Genomic DNA, 16,484 nt, shown 5'->3' on the forward strand with positions numbered 1-16,484 from the left:
TCCCAGGCTTTCATTGCATTTGATGAGAGGGTGAAGGTGCTCTTCCTGTCCAAGGTGCTGAAGTGTGTTTCAGCAATGCAGTAGGATACACTCAGCCTCTGTAGCATCCACTGTAGTGTGTAAGAGTTCTTTCACACTATTCTCATTCAGCTGGAATGAGATGGCAGCAAGTTGCCCCCCCTTCACCATCTCAGGAGTAACGGGCATCAGTTTATCAGTTTCAATGAGATTTAGAGGTTGCTGTATGTATGGTCAAGGTGTCCCCTTCTCCAGGCTATTTCAGAACTACAGAAAGAAAAGCATGAGTCTAGGAGCCTGGAATCCACTTGTGTAGGTGAATGTAGAAAACAACACTGTGCTGAAGATCTCACAGCTGTAACTGAGAAGGCAAGACAGCACTGAGAGCCTTGCTGACTCACTCAGCATCTCCTTGCTGCTCGTACCTGAGAGTATCTCTGTGGGATGCCCAGCTTTACACATTGATCTGATCTTTCTTTTGCTTCTTCCCAATTCCCAACATAGAAAGCCTTTCTCAGTACTTTGTCTTTAAAAAATAAAAATAAAAGAAATTCTCTCTCCTCACAACTCTGCTTCTTTTTCTATGCAGGATTCTGCTGGTTTTCTGAGACATCAACTGGGAGATAGGAAGGGAAGGTCTGACAAACGCTTTCTTTGCACATAAAAGACCCCAAACTCTGATTACAGCTGCAAGCTGCTGAAGCTGCTGCTTTCTTTGGAAATACCACTTGGTGATAGAATCTGCTGTGAGGAAAACAGAATATATGTGTGATACAGCCTTTTGTTCATAATGAGTTGTACTGCTGGAAGGGGGCAGGTTTGCCTATGACTTCAGATTCGGAACGCCACTTGTACCACTTCCTTTCATTTTATTCAGATAGGATGACAGGAGGAGAGGACTTGGATGGTTATTACAAGTGATCAGTAAAAAGAATCCAAGACAGCAGCAGTTCCTGAGGGGCAGCAATGCGGTGTGAGAGCCCCTTTCTGTGATCTTAAACTTTCTTCCTGCCTTGTTTCATTCATGTTTTTTCTTCCTTCTCCTTACTGCGAGGCTGTGATCTTGAGACCCCACCTCTTTCTACTTGTGCTGATGGCTGGAATAGCACTTAAAGAATGAAGCCCATTGTGTTCTTTCTCTCGCTCTGTTGAATTGAGTATTAGAGACAGCAGAAGGTTCCCTTATTAAGTTAGTTGTCCACTAGCTCTCACTGGAATGGCAATGGTACAACCCTAGCAGGGAATGACAGTCCTGGGACAACTGCTTCAGGGCGCACTCAGTTCATCTTGAGGCTTCACGTTTGAAAGGTGTGAGTGTAAGAATCCTGGACCAACTGAACTGCTTTCCCAAATGAGGCTGTACAGTGTGTGCGAAGCACATCCTTGTCATTACTGCATTTCCAAGTTGAAAGGAAAGAAAGCTGCTCGATAGTGTACCACCAGTCAGGGTTATAGCCAGGAGCTGTTACAAAGAAAGGATGAAGTGCGGCATTGCAGGAGGTGGCAAATGTCACTGGAGCCTGGTGGAGAGTGCAGGGCTGGTCTTCCTCTGATCTCACTGGGATGTTCCTTCCTTTGCACCGTGAAGGTTCATAAAGCACTCAGACGCCCAACAGGGTGGAGGAGGGCAGGATTTCAGAGCTGTCCTGTGCTCGGTGCTGAACAGTGCTTGTAATGTGATCGCTGTTATCTGCATTTGCCATCAGTTCTTGCTTTGCAGCAATAGCTTGTCCCGGAGGCATCCTGTTTCTGAATTGTTTACTATTACAAGCTACACTGACTCCTTGTCTCAGGTCTGACTCTTAGTACGGCTGCTAGAGCAAAACCGAAGTGCTTGTTTGGGTGTGTGGCCATTTCCTACACTGTTATCAGTACTTACTGCAAACCCTGCCTTCCCTTAGGGGCAGTTTCTCTGGAAGGCATGTGTCTGTAGGTGTGAAGACAGTAGGAACACGTTAATCTTTGGTTCCTGCTCTCACAGCAGGCTGGTGTTGCTTACTTCTTCTCTAGTGCAGTTCCTCCTTTGTCTCCAAAAACTTCTGCCAGGATTAGTTTCCGAAATGCATAGGCACTGAAGGCAGATCCACTACAAACCTGAAGGAAGCCTCCTCACATTTACATGTGGATTCATCATCATCAGACTGACTGCGGCTGAAAGAGAGCACATCCCAGTTAGAAGGAATAGCTGCATCCTTTCATGGCTGGCACGTGCAGCTGTGCAAATTACTGCAATGAAAACAGCAGAAAGGAATAAAGAGTCCTCAGGTGTCTGCTTCTGTCTGCATGAAGGGGAAAGACTGCAGTGTGAATTTAGCATCTTATGTTACATACAGTAGAACAGGACCCTCCTTTGGATGTTTGAGCCGTGAGCCCAACGACAGGTTGCTGGGAAGAGGAGTTCAGCTTTCAGGTGCCCTTGCTTTCTCCATACGGAGTGGGTTGCTTTTGTCTTATGCTTGTTAGGGACTGTCTGCTCCCTCTTCTGTGCTGTGGTAGCTCTGCTTCTCCTTGGGCGAGATGCTCCTTGCACATAGAGCTGATCAGAGCTGACTTTCTCCCATTCAGCTTTTCCAAGTGCTCTTTCCTGCACTCAATCCTATTCTAACCTGTCTGCACGATTTCCCCAGGGGGAGGTTTACAGCTCAGTGTGTTTATGGGAGTAGCACTAAAAATCTAGCCACAGAGATGCATTTTTCCTAAATTGCCAGCTCTCAATTAAGTTCTCCCAGGCCGCAGGGTCTATTAACATGCTGTCTGCAAGCCAATACAGACCTGTTCCACCGGGAACTGGCTTGCTCTTAATACTGGACCCACCTGGCTTTGGGTCAGGCAGTGCCAACTCTTCTTGCCATTTTTAGCACGTTCCATTGAACTCTTGAGTGTTTTGTGCCCTGGGGAGCTGACAGGGAGGATAATTTGCAGGGCCTTGATGCATCCATGCAAGTTTTGCTTGACTGGGTAAAATTCAGCTCCAGCAAGGGCTGTTAGGGTTAGAATATGAGGATTGGTTTTACCTCCTTTTATAGCAGCAGGTGGGAAGTCAGGCATGCAGGAGTTGTTAGCACTCCAAGTTCACTACAGCTGTGGTTTCTGAGAGCAGTTGTCAACAACTGGCATGGCACTGGCACCTTGCCTGTCCCAAGTATCATTCCTCTTCAGACAGACTTCACTGACGGCTGTATGTGCTCTTTCACCAGCTGAATCCATCCTGCTATGACCTTACACTCTGAATGAGCTTTCCTGGGTGCTCCAGTAATGAATGCTGGAAACAAAACCCTAACTTGATCCTTGCCATAATCCGGTTTCCAGTGGTGTGTGGACTCACAGGGCAGTTGTGTAGAGTCTGAGTTCAATGCTGTTGATCCCAAGGGGATCTTTAGGATGCTAATTGAATGGTTCTGGCAATGTAAACCTATGGGGAGGACGTGGGGGTAGTGCCTGGCAAGCATGGCTTGGGACAGGTTCAGATCTTAGGTGTGAAATCCAGCTACAAAGGTTTAAATGAGTAGTATTCCTTTTAGTCATATTCAGAACTGTGTGATTCCCAGAAAGGAATAAGTGTTAAGCTGCTTATAACTGAAGTGATCCCACTTGCCCTCAGTACTGTGATAGAATTCATGCCCTCTGAGAAGCATCAAGAAGCACTGAGCATCAGCAGCTCAACCACATGCAGAGTGAGACAAGACACAGTCAATGACGTATCTTTCTGTTGATGCTTATAGCCTTTATTTGGTCAGTGCTAGAAAGCATATACAATGAATTCCCTTTCCTCCCTCTAATTAGCTTCCTACTTGTGGTGTTTTGCTTTAATTTTTACTTCTTTTCTTGTAAATTTTGCTTATGTGAGGGATTTGTGGCAGTGGAGTGGCAGCTGCATTGACTGAGTAATCTGTATCAGCAATAGGACTTTCTTGATACTGAAACTACATCTACTGTTGAGCAAGCTTTTTTTTTTTTTTTTTTTCCTGCTAATCTGTTATAATTTCTTAGTGTGGAGAGGAAAATTCTAGGGAAAAACTCATTCTTATTTTCCCAGCTTCATACTTTCTTGGTCTTGTGTAAGTGAGATCCAGCCTTGTGGGTACCAAAGTACCAATAAAACGTAGGCTTTTGACTTTAGGAAAATACAAGAAATTTTAATGCAACAGACAGGAGAGAGGTCCAGCATAAATATCTAACGTGTTAGTTTTATTTAAAGATGGTCTCACGGTGCCAGAGTAAGAAATGTTATTAAGAAAAAGAGAGAGAGAAATCAAATAAATAAATAAATAAATAAATAAAAATAGGAATAACTTTCTGTTGACGAGCTTTCATCTTGGGAGGAACGGGTTCTGTGTAGCATTCTTCAGAGTGAAGTGGTCCTAATTCTTCCTGGAACCTGCAAACCAAACGCACAGTAAGTGTTACTGGAACCTTTCTATTTATGCCACCATTGTCAGCAGTGCTTTCATCTGTCTAATCAATAGACGTGAAGTTTATTTTGGAAAACCAATATTAGCTTAAAGATTAGACTAAAACGAGCTCCTCTCTCAAAGTGTTTACTCAAAGTGTTTAACTGTCTCTTATTGTTAAAGACTTGAATGAAATCTTGCTCCTCCCTTGCTGCAAAAACATAAATGCAGTCCATCCTATTCACCAGAATGGCTTAAGTTGGACTCACCATTGCAACCCATTCCACTCAGGGAGCCAATCCTATCAATTCTTCTGCCGAAGCAGCCAGAATCTCTCATCATCCGAGGCATCTGCACCCCCCTCAGTCTCTTCAGGAAGGGGTTCCTGTAGGACAGAGGAGTGTTGGATGCTAGTTTGGGTTCAGCCTTCTGCTCATCGCTGTCATCTATGAGTTCTGGTGGAATCTCCTCTTGGGTTTGGGGCTCTTGCAGGTCAGGATTGGACTCCAGGGCTTCAATCAGTGCAAACTTATCCTCCAGTCTCTCCAGAAGAGCCTATAAGAAAAGGATTGATCTCATAAGACTCCTGGTTTCATGATCATTTATTAGCTCTTCCACTCATCTGACTCTGAATTTGTCTATGGTTCTACAGCCACCTTTAAGGAATCTCTCAGGTTAGATTCCAAAGATGCTGGTGGTTCCTGAGCTCTGTCCTCTGTGTTAAATCCCTGTTTGCATTAATTCCACCTATCTGTAGCTGTAACTGAAGCTGTCTGCCACAGAAGCGTGTCTCACTGGCAAGGATAGAAGAGCTTTTGGCACAGAAACAAAACAAGAGATACCACTCAACCCAGCAATAGTCCACGCTTTCAAAGTACTTCTGAAGCCATAGTGACTCCCATGCTCTCAGAAGTTGCCTGCAATGCTGCTGGTCATCTGTTGGCTCTCTCTTCTTATTTTGACTAAAGTCTGCTCACCTTTAACCCCCAGTTATTGCAGTGGACATCACTATGAGAAGCTCCCGCTGTTTTCCACTTATTTCTACCCTGGGTAGTCTAAGATTTCTGCTCCTTAAAGCAATATGCATCTCCTTAAAAATACCTATATGAAAAAGCTGTCTGCTATCTCACCTTCTGGGACAACTCATCCAGTTAGAAGAATCGAATTATCCATCTCTGGAAGTAGGCTAGAGAGGAGTGAACCTCATGGCTTGCTTGAGGGTGAGTGCATTTGGAAGCCACTCTTTTCAGCTGGAGACAGAGGAGCCTGGGGGCACGAGGCAGTTTTAGCTTTGGCTGACACTGTCCTAATCATTTTAGGGAGTTAGTTCTCAGGATATGATGCTGCAGTGAGCTGGCTTCTGGGCCAGTCCAAAGAAATGCTTCAGTTGTCAGGTTTGGTCTTTAAAGACAGAATCTTAAGTTTCTATCATTCCCAAGCTATTGTAATAGTAGATGTTCTCTAAGTCTCGCTCATTAAAGTAAACCTGTGGTAATTTTACAGCTCCAGAGTCTTTTCTGGCTGTGTCACAGTTACGTGATCATACTGTTCCTCTTGGTTTGCACAGAGTTTGACTTTGAGTGCTCTGCTTTACCTCTTCACCTCCCATCTGCGTGCACCTCTTCTCTCTCAAGTCCACAAACCCAAAGCAGTAGGGCTGTCCTGGCTCACTATACCTGCCACTTAATGGGATAAACCCACTTGAAAGCTTTCTATTTTTTTATATAGGGATGCCATGATGCACTGCTATGTTTTTTCTCCAGGACATTGCTCTAATTCATTAAGAAACTCAAAATGAGGCGACTGCTTAAGAGAAGAAGGGTGAAAACCCAAAGCAGCCATCTCACGGCATAGAAAATTCTGTTTCCCATTGCCACCCAGCAGCTTGGGTGATCCCAGCACGGGAGGATATTGCCCTACAAAGCTTCTCTGAAGCCCTGTGACTTTGACCACTACATGCAATCCCTAACACAGCTATCTGACCATACAAAAAAAAAAGGCAGAAGCACAGTTGCACACACTTCTAAGCCCCATGAAAGTTCAACATTTTAAAAGCAAAGAGTCTTCTCACCTCCATGCTGGCCAGTTCTTTGGCAGGGCTGAGGTTGTAGATGGGGTTGGCCCTGCTGGGCTGCAGCTGGACAAGAAGCAGCAAGAGGAAACCACAGGAAAATGAGCCTCTAGTGTCCATGGCGCTGGGTTCGTTGGGAATATGGGAGGTTCAAGCTGTTTCTTCTGAGATGGCTCTTCAGGTCTCTCTCTTCTTTCTCCTACCCTCTCTCTTTCGAAGCTTGTCTTTTATATGGTTTGGTGTGATCTCTGCTTCCTGGGTTATCAGGGGATTTATCTGGGGCGCATTCCAGTCCCACTGCAGGCATGCGGCTCTGTCAAGGGAAGATTCCCTTTATTAGCTGTCATTAGGCAGCAGCTGCTGTTGCTGAGGAATGTATGTCACAAGTCAGTGATTTCATGTCACTCCCCCTCCTCTTGATACCAGGCGCTGTGATTACATAGTCCAGTTGGAAATTCTTAGCAATTTTCCTTCAAGAGACCCCTATGGTCAGATTTACGGAGGTGGGAAACAACCGCTCTAAACTCTGCTCAGTTAGAAGATTTCCATAGGGAAATTACTATGTATAAGGAAAGCAAAGAAGCTTTGCAGATGAGTATTTGGTGGAGAGCAAAGGCTGAAGATAAATCTACTTTTAGGATACCTAAAGTACCATGCACATTCTCCTTCTATATAAGGAATACACGTAGCCACCGCATTCCATGGAGTGTGCTGAAAATCTCAGGTTTGGGCCACCACACTCTCTTTCCCCATCACCGTAGAGGTGAGATCACAGTTAAGACTTTGTATTTGTATGTTGCCAACAACAGGAGCACCCAATCTGCACCTCCTCGCAGCCGCTGTGGGGACACTGAGTTCCTCCAGCCCCATGGAACTGAATTCGGCACCGCGGAAAAACTATTATTGTACTGTTAACAGCTAGACATTTAAACCAGTGGGATTTCTTGAAACATCCGTGGTAAGGTTTGACCCTGCATTAATGATATTTAAAGAGGAGGTGGCCAGATTCTGGAATAATTTTTGTGTGCTGGTTTCTTTGAGAGCTGAAGTTTTCAAGCTTAGCTGAAAACTGCCTCCGTTTAAATGAGAATTTACAATGATGCAGATTTGCTGCTAGGTCTTCTTCCAGCATTGTCTTTAGTGCAATTAATTAAAGCTACTTTTTTGTATATTTGAAACCCTGAAGCATATTGTTTGAGCTGCATTTTCCTAACATTCCTTATACTCAAAACAGGAAGAGATATATGACAAAGTTGCCTATGTCAGGCTAGTAATAATTTGTTGGCTTTTCATAGGAATAAATAATAATAGAACAATAAAATATCTTTTTCTGTCTTAGCACAGTGTGTACAAACATGCAAATACACTGTTCACATGGTCTGCCTACCAAAATTATACAGGAAAGGGCATTCTCAAGGTTGTGAAGTCGAGCCCAAATACTGCTTTTTTCCCAGTACAGCTTGAAGTCAGCGCATCCGTTTGGTACCACAAAGCAGTACTCATTTCTGTATTACTGTGTTCCAGCCCACTGTTATTTAGTCCTGTTCAAATTGTGGTAAAGAAAGAGTTACCAACCTGACAGCTTTGTTTCTGACACTCCATGCTGCAATGTCTACATGATTCTCTAATTAATTGCAGGTATTTTCTACTTATCTTCATTTTGTAAGCTGAGAATGGATAACTATCAATATTATAAACGGTATTCATTAATACTGAGCGTCCAATTTCAAGTAATTGGGATCTGTTACTGTTCTTTTTCTTTCCTTTTGCTCCCACCCGCCAAGTATTCTCTAGTGCTGTCTCTGTGCTAAAAAAAAACCCTGTTGCTCCATGTCAGTTTTGCCTGAGAGCTCAGCACATCTGTAAAGCAAGCCCCAGGTCACAGGCGCAGCTCCGAGAAAGAAGGAACATGGTATCAGTCATGGGGCAATATTTAGCTTTCAGTAGCCTATCTGTGTAAAGCAACCTAATATTCCAAGGTTGCCTTTAGTAACCTGAACCAAGAGCTACTCCTTGCTTTTACTAATTAGTTCACTTTCATTCTTCCACATTCCACAGCAGATAGATGAGATCTAGGAGCCCAAACTGTAGCCTCACTAGTATTTTTCCAACATGGATATGCCTATGCACTATTTCACATAGCATGTATGGAAGCATACAGATGGGCTGACCTGACTGGCTGTCATGGTAGCTATCATGTTTACAAATTCTGTCCTCTGTTATCCATCTGACAGCTCTGCCAAAACAAATGGGGTGTAAAATGATAGAACTCAGCTATTAAGCTCACTTGTTTGTCTGCTTGGGGTATCTCAGCATCATCACCCTTGCAAGGCTAATATGAACTTTTGGCTTTACAGTTCAGCAGTAGAGGGACAAGACCAAGGCATTATCCGTGCTTTGCTAACCAGTTGTACGGTAAATATCCTGCTGGCATTCTAAACAGAGCACTAGGTTCTTATAAATGCATACTGTGACCAGTTTTAGGAGTGGGAAAACCAGTTTTAGGAGTGGGAAAACCAGTTTTAGGAATGGGAGTATGAGACAGGAGCTGAGGAGGAGGAGGATCTCAAGAGGATCCCTGAAATGAGCAGGGATAGTACATGGACAGAGCTCAGCTGGGGTTAGCACTGCCACTACCTCTGCAGCATGGTGAGGTGACTAAAACCTTCAAAAGGACTCTGCCATACATCAACCCAAGCTCTCTTTTCTTGCAGTTCCATTAGATTAAGAGTTATAGAATCATGGAATGGTTGGAGTTGGAAGGGACACTAAAGGCCATCAGATCAAACCCCTGCAGTGAGCAGGGACATCCACAGCTCCATCAGTGCTCAGAGCCCCATTCCCTGACCTTGGGTGTCTACAGGGATGGGGCACCACCACCACTCTGGGCAACCTGTGCCAGTGCCTCACCACCCTTCTTCCTTATATCCACCCTAAATCTCCCCTCTTTTAGTTGGAAACCATTTCCCCTGTCCCATCACCATTTGCAGGGAGGTGTTCCATCCCTGGGATCATTTTTGGGGCCCTCCTTTGGATGCACTCCAACAGGTCCACATCTCTCCTGTACCGAGGACCCCACACGCTGATCCAGGTGAGATCTCACCAGCACAGGGTAGACCCAAGACCATCAGTTTGGGAACCAAAAGGAAAAGGTAAGGAAGTGCAACGTGTCCCTGCAGGGGCTGCTTTCCTCGCTGCGGGCTTCTGGCGTCTGTCCCCGGTCCTGAAGGCCTGGCTGCCCTTCGCCTGCTGCCAAATGTATTTTTAAAGCCATGCAGCTCTTCTGTCCTCAGTGGCGGCCCGCCGTGCCAAACTTGGCATAGCCCATGGGACGGGGCATGTGTAGGACACTACTTGGAATTAACCCCGAGCACTTTGCACACCTACTGGGAGGATTCACAGCCAGCGGTGGTGAAATGCTTGTGGGAGGCATCTGAGCTCACTGCCAAGGGCCTGGAATTGGCCCTGGTGCCTCTCCAGCACAGCAGGGAGGGTCACTGGGGTGACTCCCTGGCATGGAATGGTGCTACATGGCCTTCCAGACCTGGCAGGGTGATCCGGCCAGTGCCAAGGACCAAGTCCTTAGGGTAGAAGAAGTGGAGGACTTTGGGGGGATGGGGAGGGGTTCTATATCTGTGCTACCCTGTGACCAAAGAAAACACTTACAAAAGGCAGTAGAGGCTTCATACAAAAGGTTTATTGCTGTATACCCCAAACTTCAGAAGCTCCTGGGAGAGGCTGGCTGTCCAGCAGAGGGACAAGACCAGTGCTTGAGAGCCAGTCCTGGCTTCAGCTTCTCCTTCTCCTCCAGAAACCTGTAAAAAATAAGGGGCAAAGAGCTGGAGGGGGAGGGGATCTACTCTGAGGCTGGCAGCCAGCTGTCCCCGTCCCCACCACTTCACAGGGAGTTCTGGATCTGACCCAGGACCTACGGGCTTTGTAGTGGTTGCATCCCAGCCCCGACTGCGCGCCGATCCTCTCCATCCTCGTCCCAAAGCAGCCGGAGAAATGCCTCCGTCCGAAGGAGGAGAGGAGGCTCCTCCACTGGCTCTGTCCCTCCGCTGGTTGGGGAGGGCTGGGGGCTGGCAGCAGGGCACCCACCGGGCTGCTTTCTAGCCCCTGGAGATCCCACTCAGAGCCACCAACTTCAGCCCCAGCACCCAGCTCGTCTTCCAGGGCTGGTGCCCCTTCCTCCTCTTGGAGCTGCTCCAAAGCCTCCAGGAGCTCCTGGAGAGGGAAGCAGAGGTGAGAAGTGGCAGCTGCAGTGGCAGATGGGCAGCCCTGCTCTTGTCCTCATATCCCCAGGAATCCCAGCCCCAGTACCTGCAAGGACTGCAGCTCCGCATCATTTTCACCAGCAGCCCACGGCATAAACAGCAGCAGTAGTGAGGCCCTGCAGCAAAGATCCAGCAGCTGCATCTTCTCCCTCTCTATTTCTCTTCCTATCCTATCCCCAGCTCTCCCCGTGTTTTCGCTTTACCCACAGAAGCCTCTCCTTATATCCCTGCTCTCTCTGCCCAGAGGGAGCTGAGCTGCCTCCTTCCAGATCCCCACAGGAGCCAGAGCTCTGTCCCCCAGCCTCGATAAGGGAACTGGTTACAACTGGCCCCACAGCTGACCCTCTAGGAGAGGGGGTTCCCTGAGTGCAACACCTCCTTCAGAGGGAGAGAACTGCCCTGGGTCACCTCCTCCCCTCCTGGGAGCACTCATTTTCCTGGTGATCTCCTCCCCCCTCCACTCTCCATCACTGTTAGGGAGGAGGTGATGCAGGGAAGGACCTTGTGCTTTCTGCCTGTTTGCTCTGCTTCACATCCACAGGTGCACAGCAGCTGCCCCGAGAAGAGGGTTGGTTTCCCCTCCAAGGGATGAGGGATGCATCATTTCTCACTGGTGGGAGGGAGAAGAAGGAGCTGGAATTTTTCCCTGTCTGCAGCAGCTCCACACAGCCTTTTCTTCTCTGCATACATATTTTTGTTCTTTGGGAATAGAGTGAGGTTTGGTTGTAGGGGATTTTACAAGTTCCTGAGATGATGCATCTTCCCTTCCTGGGGGTTGGAATGGGATGGTCTTTAAGGTCCCTCCCAACCTGAACCATTCCATTATTCCTCAGGCATTCACTGCACCCTCCCATATGAAGGATCAAAGCAAGATGACTCTGATAAATTCTTACAGAATCCAGTGGGCAGAGCAGCAGACGGTCCTTTCAATCACTGCCTGGGTGACATTCGAGCAATTACAGCAAGTCTCTGCTTTCTGCACTCTTTGTCTGCTTGGACATCCATGAATCTCTTTGATTTCAGGAGATACGCAGTGATTTCTGCTTGGGCTTTTGTCTCAGGGTCTGCCCTTTAGCTCAGCAAAGCCAAAGAACGTTCAAAAAATGTGGAGATGTGGTACTCAGAGCCATGGTTTAATGGCAGTATTAATGGTGGGTGGATGATCTTATAGGTCTTTTCCAACCTTAATGATTCTATGGTCCTACAATGCCTTTCCTCTGAGTTCAGGGAGTTTTACACTAAGTTTTTGTGGGCTTTTACTGCCACAGGCTGCATTGCAAGTACTGTATTGCATACATTATGCTTTTACATTCCCTTCCCTGCCTTTTTTTTTTGTCTTTCTGTCCCACAAACCTGCCTACAGCTGACATCATTTGTCTTTGATTGGAATCAAACAATATCAGACGGTGTAGGACGATGATCTCTGCATCCACCAGTTGGCAAGCTGTTTTGTTTAAAGCATCACAACAAGCAGTGCCTCCTTTCCTGAAAGAAGACTCATTTGGGAAAGGTATGTGTGTGTTTCATGGTGTGTAGGTGTTATTTTACTGCAGGCTTTTCTTCTCAGCTCCTCCTGTAACCCTGGCTGCTAAATTCATGCACTGCTCCTTAGTGGGGATGGAAATGACACAGCTAGAGCTGAGCTTCCCCTGTCTGACTGGCATGCAAACTTCAAAGGTTAGCTTTGATTGTTTAAATGCTAATAGAACTCAGCAAATTGCCTAAAGTACAGACACATCTGGCTTCAGTCCTAGGGATCTAATTATGGGGCCTTTTATGTGAAATAAATTGTTCTTTCTTTATGAATAGTGGCTTTTTAAAACGTTCACCCCAAATGCCAGCTGATAGGATGGCACGTTGCAGCTCATGTCTGGGGAGGTGAAGCTCTTATCAATTTCTTATTCATCTGCTGTAGGATTCTGTTGACAAATTGACAGCTCGATCTTCAACCTCTTCAGCCCTTATTTTATTTTGTCCACAAATAATTTCAAGGTATTGCAGCTGAGTTCGTAAACAGGCTGAGGATGTTTAGGAAACAGATTCCAGTAGCACTTATCCTTTCTTTTTTTTTATGTTTTTAGCGTTTTCAGCATTGAAATTCCAACATCAGGAAGCTTTCGTGCCTATGAGAACACACCTGCTCCTAGGGTTACTGCAGGGAGGCTGTCAGATCCAGCATCATTAGGAAGGATGTTACACCTTCCCACTGGCACCAGCTGTCACAACATATTTGCCCTTCATTTCTTGTCACCATGGTGTCAGCAGGCTGTGTGGATTCACCTTGCTACCATTTAGGTTGCACCTGGGCCACAGTAGGGCTAGCATGCCCAAGAGGGAATCTATTTAAGAGAGCTGGATGCTTTCTTGTGGGGTTTCTACAAGTGAGGGTCTGCTGCTTCTTATTGTAAGTCTCTCTACTGGGAGAAAAGTTCTCTTTCTGAAGGATATTGAGTTAGAGCAATGAATGTACAGGTAGAGGTATTTGTATGATGGGAGCTACAGAAAGGAGAGTTTTATATGTGTGGTCCAAGCAGGATATAGAACTCTAGGAGGATTTGCCCATGAATGGGAATCCATTAGAAATGCTGTTTACACGAATCATGCTGCAGCAATAGCACTCAGACAATGCTTTACGTGTCTACTGCAAAGTAATGATGCTGCCAAATGGAGGCACTCTTTTATCCTTCCTTCCTTGCTCTAATTTTTCATTATTGATGAAGTACTTCATTTACTTGTTGCTTTGCTCAACAAAGGCAACACAAAGAATTAATTATGTGGGTTATTCCATTGTTTGAGAGGCTCAGAGGTGCCTGTGGAAATGGTGAGACCATTCCTTGCCAGCCAGGTGACTGTTTAGGGTGCTTTTGCTATTGCTGCTGCTTTGTTATCAAATTAACTTGAGCAGAGTAAGTAGAAAACAGCATGAGACCTCATAGAGACTGATAAGTAGGGTGGCCTTTAGGATGTGTTTTGCAGTCCCTGCTCAGGGTTTGTGGCACTGTTACACTGCTGATAACCTCCCAAATAGTGGTCTGAGGAGATAAAGATCCTGAAGGCTGAAATAGCCATAGACAGGTAGAATTAACACTCATTTCTAAATATGCAAGGTACATTAAAAGGGTGAGAGATCAGAAGAAAATACAGAGAGGAGCTGCTGGTAGCTTGGGCAAGGGGAGGCTACCTCCATTAGCAAATCATTCTGTGCTTTTTTGTATCTGATAGACAGCTCTTAAGTGCTTGTATGATGTGCTCTTGTGAGCTTGTAGCATTCATGTCCTTCCTAGAGCAAGTCTGTGGCTTAAGGGTGAAAGCTGTATATTGAGAACAGTGAGAGAAGAACCAAGTTTCCTTAGTCTGGCTCTTAATAGCTCTCCTGCAGATCCTGGCTTCTTTTCTTTCCATAGGAATTGTATTTAGAGGGAGCAGAACCAAAGCTTAGCTAACACAGTTGTCCTTTAAATTCAAATAATAGTGGCTAAAGACTTGGTGTCTTGTGTATGAGATCTTTAACTTCAGGAAGGTTACTCCAATTTACTTATACCAGAGAGCAGATTCTAAAGTGCTTCTGAATTGTAGTGGGTTATGTCTAATTGCAAACAGCAGCACTGCATCCCCTTCAGGAATGGTACAAAAAGAGAATCGCAGCAAAGAATTGAAACAAATTCACCCAATTATGGAAAAAAAGGTTTATTATCCATGACAGAATGGAAACTGTTCATTTATACATTTATTACATTAACAGTACAAATGTTTTTTGTACTTACATTTCTGGTAGATGCTCACAAATAATTACTCTGATACAAATAAGCATACAGTTATGGTGTGTCCTATTCTGTCTCCCCTAAGTAATCTAGGGAAGAGGTGGAATGCAATTTGTTCAGTACATCATCTGTAGATGGATTGGTGGAACCAATGCAAATAAAGGCTTAATATCTCACTGATAGCCAACAGGTCCTTTGAACCCTCCAAGTCAGTCCTGTCAAGAAAGCAGAGGAATAAGTAAAAGAAAGAGACGTGGACAGGATTTCACACATGGAAATTGACTGATTGCTTTCTGTTCTAGGGCCAGCTGCATCCCCAAAGTTTGGACTGACAGAAGAATCCCTAAGGAATTGGTGAAAGCATCTGGCATCTGTGACAACATGAAGTGCATACATCTGACTTGGAGAAAGGAGTGAAAAGCAGGTAAAGCAGAGCTGTGGTTTTCATGGGTTTTAAGCATACTGCTGATTATACATTCTGCCAGTGAAGTTAATTAGCTGTGTTTTCAATAGGAGGGTGAAAGTTACTCCAAGGCACCCTTTCTTAAAGGTTAATTAAATGAGCTCTTCTACATATTTACACAAGTTATACACACAACCCATGTGTCCATGACTTTTTCTTACCATAGTAAGCAGTCAGCACCCCAGTCCGCTCATCGACCCAATTCTGTCCAATTTGACCCCAAAACAGCTCCTGGACAGACCCTTTTTGCTTCTCTTTTGGTATCTCTGAGGTAAACCTAAGAGGTCACTGAGGAGCCTCTGGACAGCACTGTCAGCAGTGGAAGTGCTTGCAGGCTGGTCTCTGGTATTTCGGGTCCACTGGAACTCAGCATCTTCCTGCTCAAAGGCACCTATTGGGATTGAGCCATCTTGCTCATGATCCCCCTCTTCTGAGACCAGGGGATGCTCCAGCTCCTCATCTAACAGCATGGACAGACTCTGAGCAGGGGAAAAAAATAGGAAAAAAAAAAAAAAAAAGGTTGGAGGAGGAGAGGAGAAAAATGAAGGGGTTCTGGGTTGTTTTTTTCTTTTTTTTTCAGTTAACATAGAGGATTCTAAGTTCATTTACCAGTTCTGCCACTGGAGCTCAGGAGCAGGGACTGTATTATTGCACCGCACAGAGGAGAAAATCCTCTTCATAGTTATGCAGGCACAACCTATTAATTCAATTTTCAGCTTTAACTAGAGGCTTGAGGGAGGACCATGCAGGTGAGTGCTCTAAGCCTATAGGAAGGAGCCCTTCGAGGCAAATTTCTTCTGCTCCAGAAGTTTATTGCTTTACTCAATCATAGAATGACCCTAAATCTGAAGTTTCCAAACTGACCCCATGGGAAAAATGTTTCCACTTCAGTTTCCTCAGCTGATCAGAAATTTAAATCCAGTAATTGAATGCTTCAGTTTCCCTCCATTAAATAACTCTGCCTGCCTAACTTCAGGATTTCTGCTGTCGTGTTCTCTTTGAATGCCTCCTACTTCTTTAGCTGGGGTTGGGAGAAACATTGGTAATCTGAGATGTCTAAATCCTAAAGAGCATCAATTTCTTCCCATTCTATTGAGCAGCACTTACCTGCAAGCTGGAAATTGGTTTGGCCATTGCCTGCTTCTGGCTGACAATAAGCAGCAGGAAGAATCCAGGGCAAAAAAGAAGTTTCATCTTCGTGTTTTGATGTCTCTGATTTCTTCCTCCCCTTGAGTCACTCCGGTTCTGTGCCGCTCCGTGTCTCCAGCCACCAGCCTTTATATCTTCCTCCAACCCCTCCCAAGTCTACCTTTTGAGTTCCAGCCAGTGCAAGGATTGGTTTGAGGTTCTCATCTGTTTTCATTCTCCCAAGAGGAGGAGGGAAGAAATAGTTCTCCTTTCTGGCTGGGAATAAAAGGAGCATTTTACACTTAGGCAATGCAGCATCATTCTGTTGCTGTGAACGTGAAGGTCTCTGCAGCTTCTGTTCTTGGTGCCATTTGT

General features: G+C 45.4%; 3 protein-coding genes across 4 annotated transcripts; all 3 read right to left on the reverse strand.

The window, feature by feature from the left end:
• Positions 1 to 3,717: 3,717 nt before the first annotated feature.
• Positions 3,718 to 6,695, reverse strand: LOC116242626 (natriuretic peptides A). 2 transcript variants are annotated; one of them, XM_031613471.2, is made up of 3 exons: positions 6,481 to 6,693; positions 4,679 to 4,964; positions 3,718 to 4,396 (listed from the first exon to the last, which is right to left on the reverse strand). In XM_031613471.2, the coding sequence occupies exons 1-3, from the start codon at positions 6,598 to 6,600 to the stop codon at positions 4,380 to 4,382; spliced, it is 423 nt and encodes a 140-aa protein (XP_031469331.1). In that variant the 5' UTR covers positions 6,601 to 6,693; the 3' UTR covers positions 3,718 to 4,379. The 2 variants fall into 2 exon arrangements, with proteins under 2 accessions (XP_031469331.1, XP_089979162.1); XM_090123036.1 differs by lacking the exon at positions 3,718 to 4,396 and having other exon boundaries at positions 4,647 to 4,964; positions 6,481 to 6,695.
• A 3,574-nt stretch (positions 6,696 to 10,269) lies between these two features.
• On the reverse strand, positions 10,270 to 10,899 carry LOC116242650 (natriuretic peptides A-like). The gene is made up of 3 exons (XM_031613508.1): positions 10,804 to 10,899; positions 10,413 to 10,707; positions 10,270 to 10,295 (listed from the first exon to the last, which is right to left on the reverse strand). Exons 1-3 carry the CDS (start codon positions 10,897 to 10,899, stop codon positions 10,270 to 10,272), a joined length of 417 nt encoding a protein of 138 aa, XP_031469368.1.
• Positions 10,900 to 15,154: 4,255 nt separating this feature from the next.
• On the reverse strand, positions 15,155 to 16,344 carry LOC116242565 (C-type natriuretic peptide 1-like). The gene is made up of 2 exons (XM_031613375.2): positions 16,089 to 16,344; positions 15,155 to 15,460 (listed from the first exon to the last, which is right to left on the reverse strand). Exons 1-2 carry the CDS (start codon positions 16,173 to 16,175, stop codon positions 15,155 to 15,157), a joined length of 393 nt encoding a protein of 130 aa, XP_031469235.2. The 5' UTR covers positions 16,176 to 16,344.
• Between the last annotated feature and the right edge of the window lie 140 nt (positions 16,345 to 16,484).

Source organism: Phasianus colchicus, chromosome 22, assembly GCF_987193195.1.
Source record: "Phasianus colchicus chromosome 22, bPhaCol1.hap1.1, whole genome shotgun sequence".
Taxonomy (NCBI): Eukaryota; Metazoa; Chordata; class Aves; order Galliformes; family Phasianidae; genus Phasianus; species Phasianus colchicus.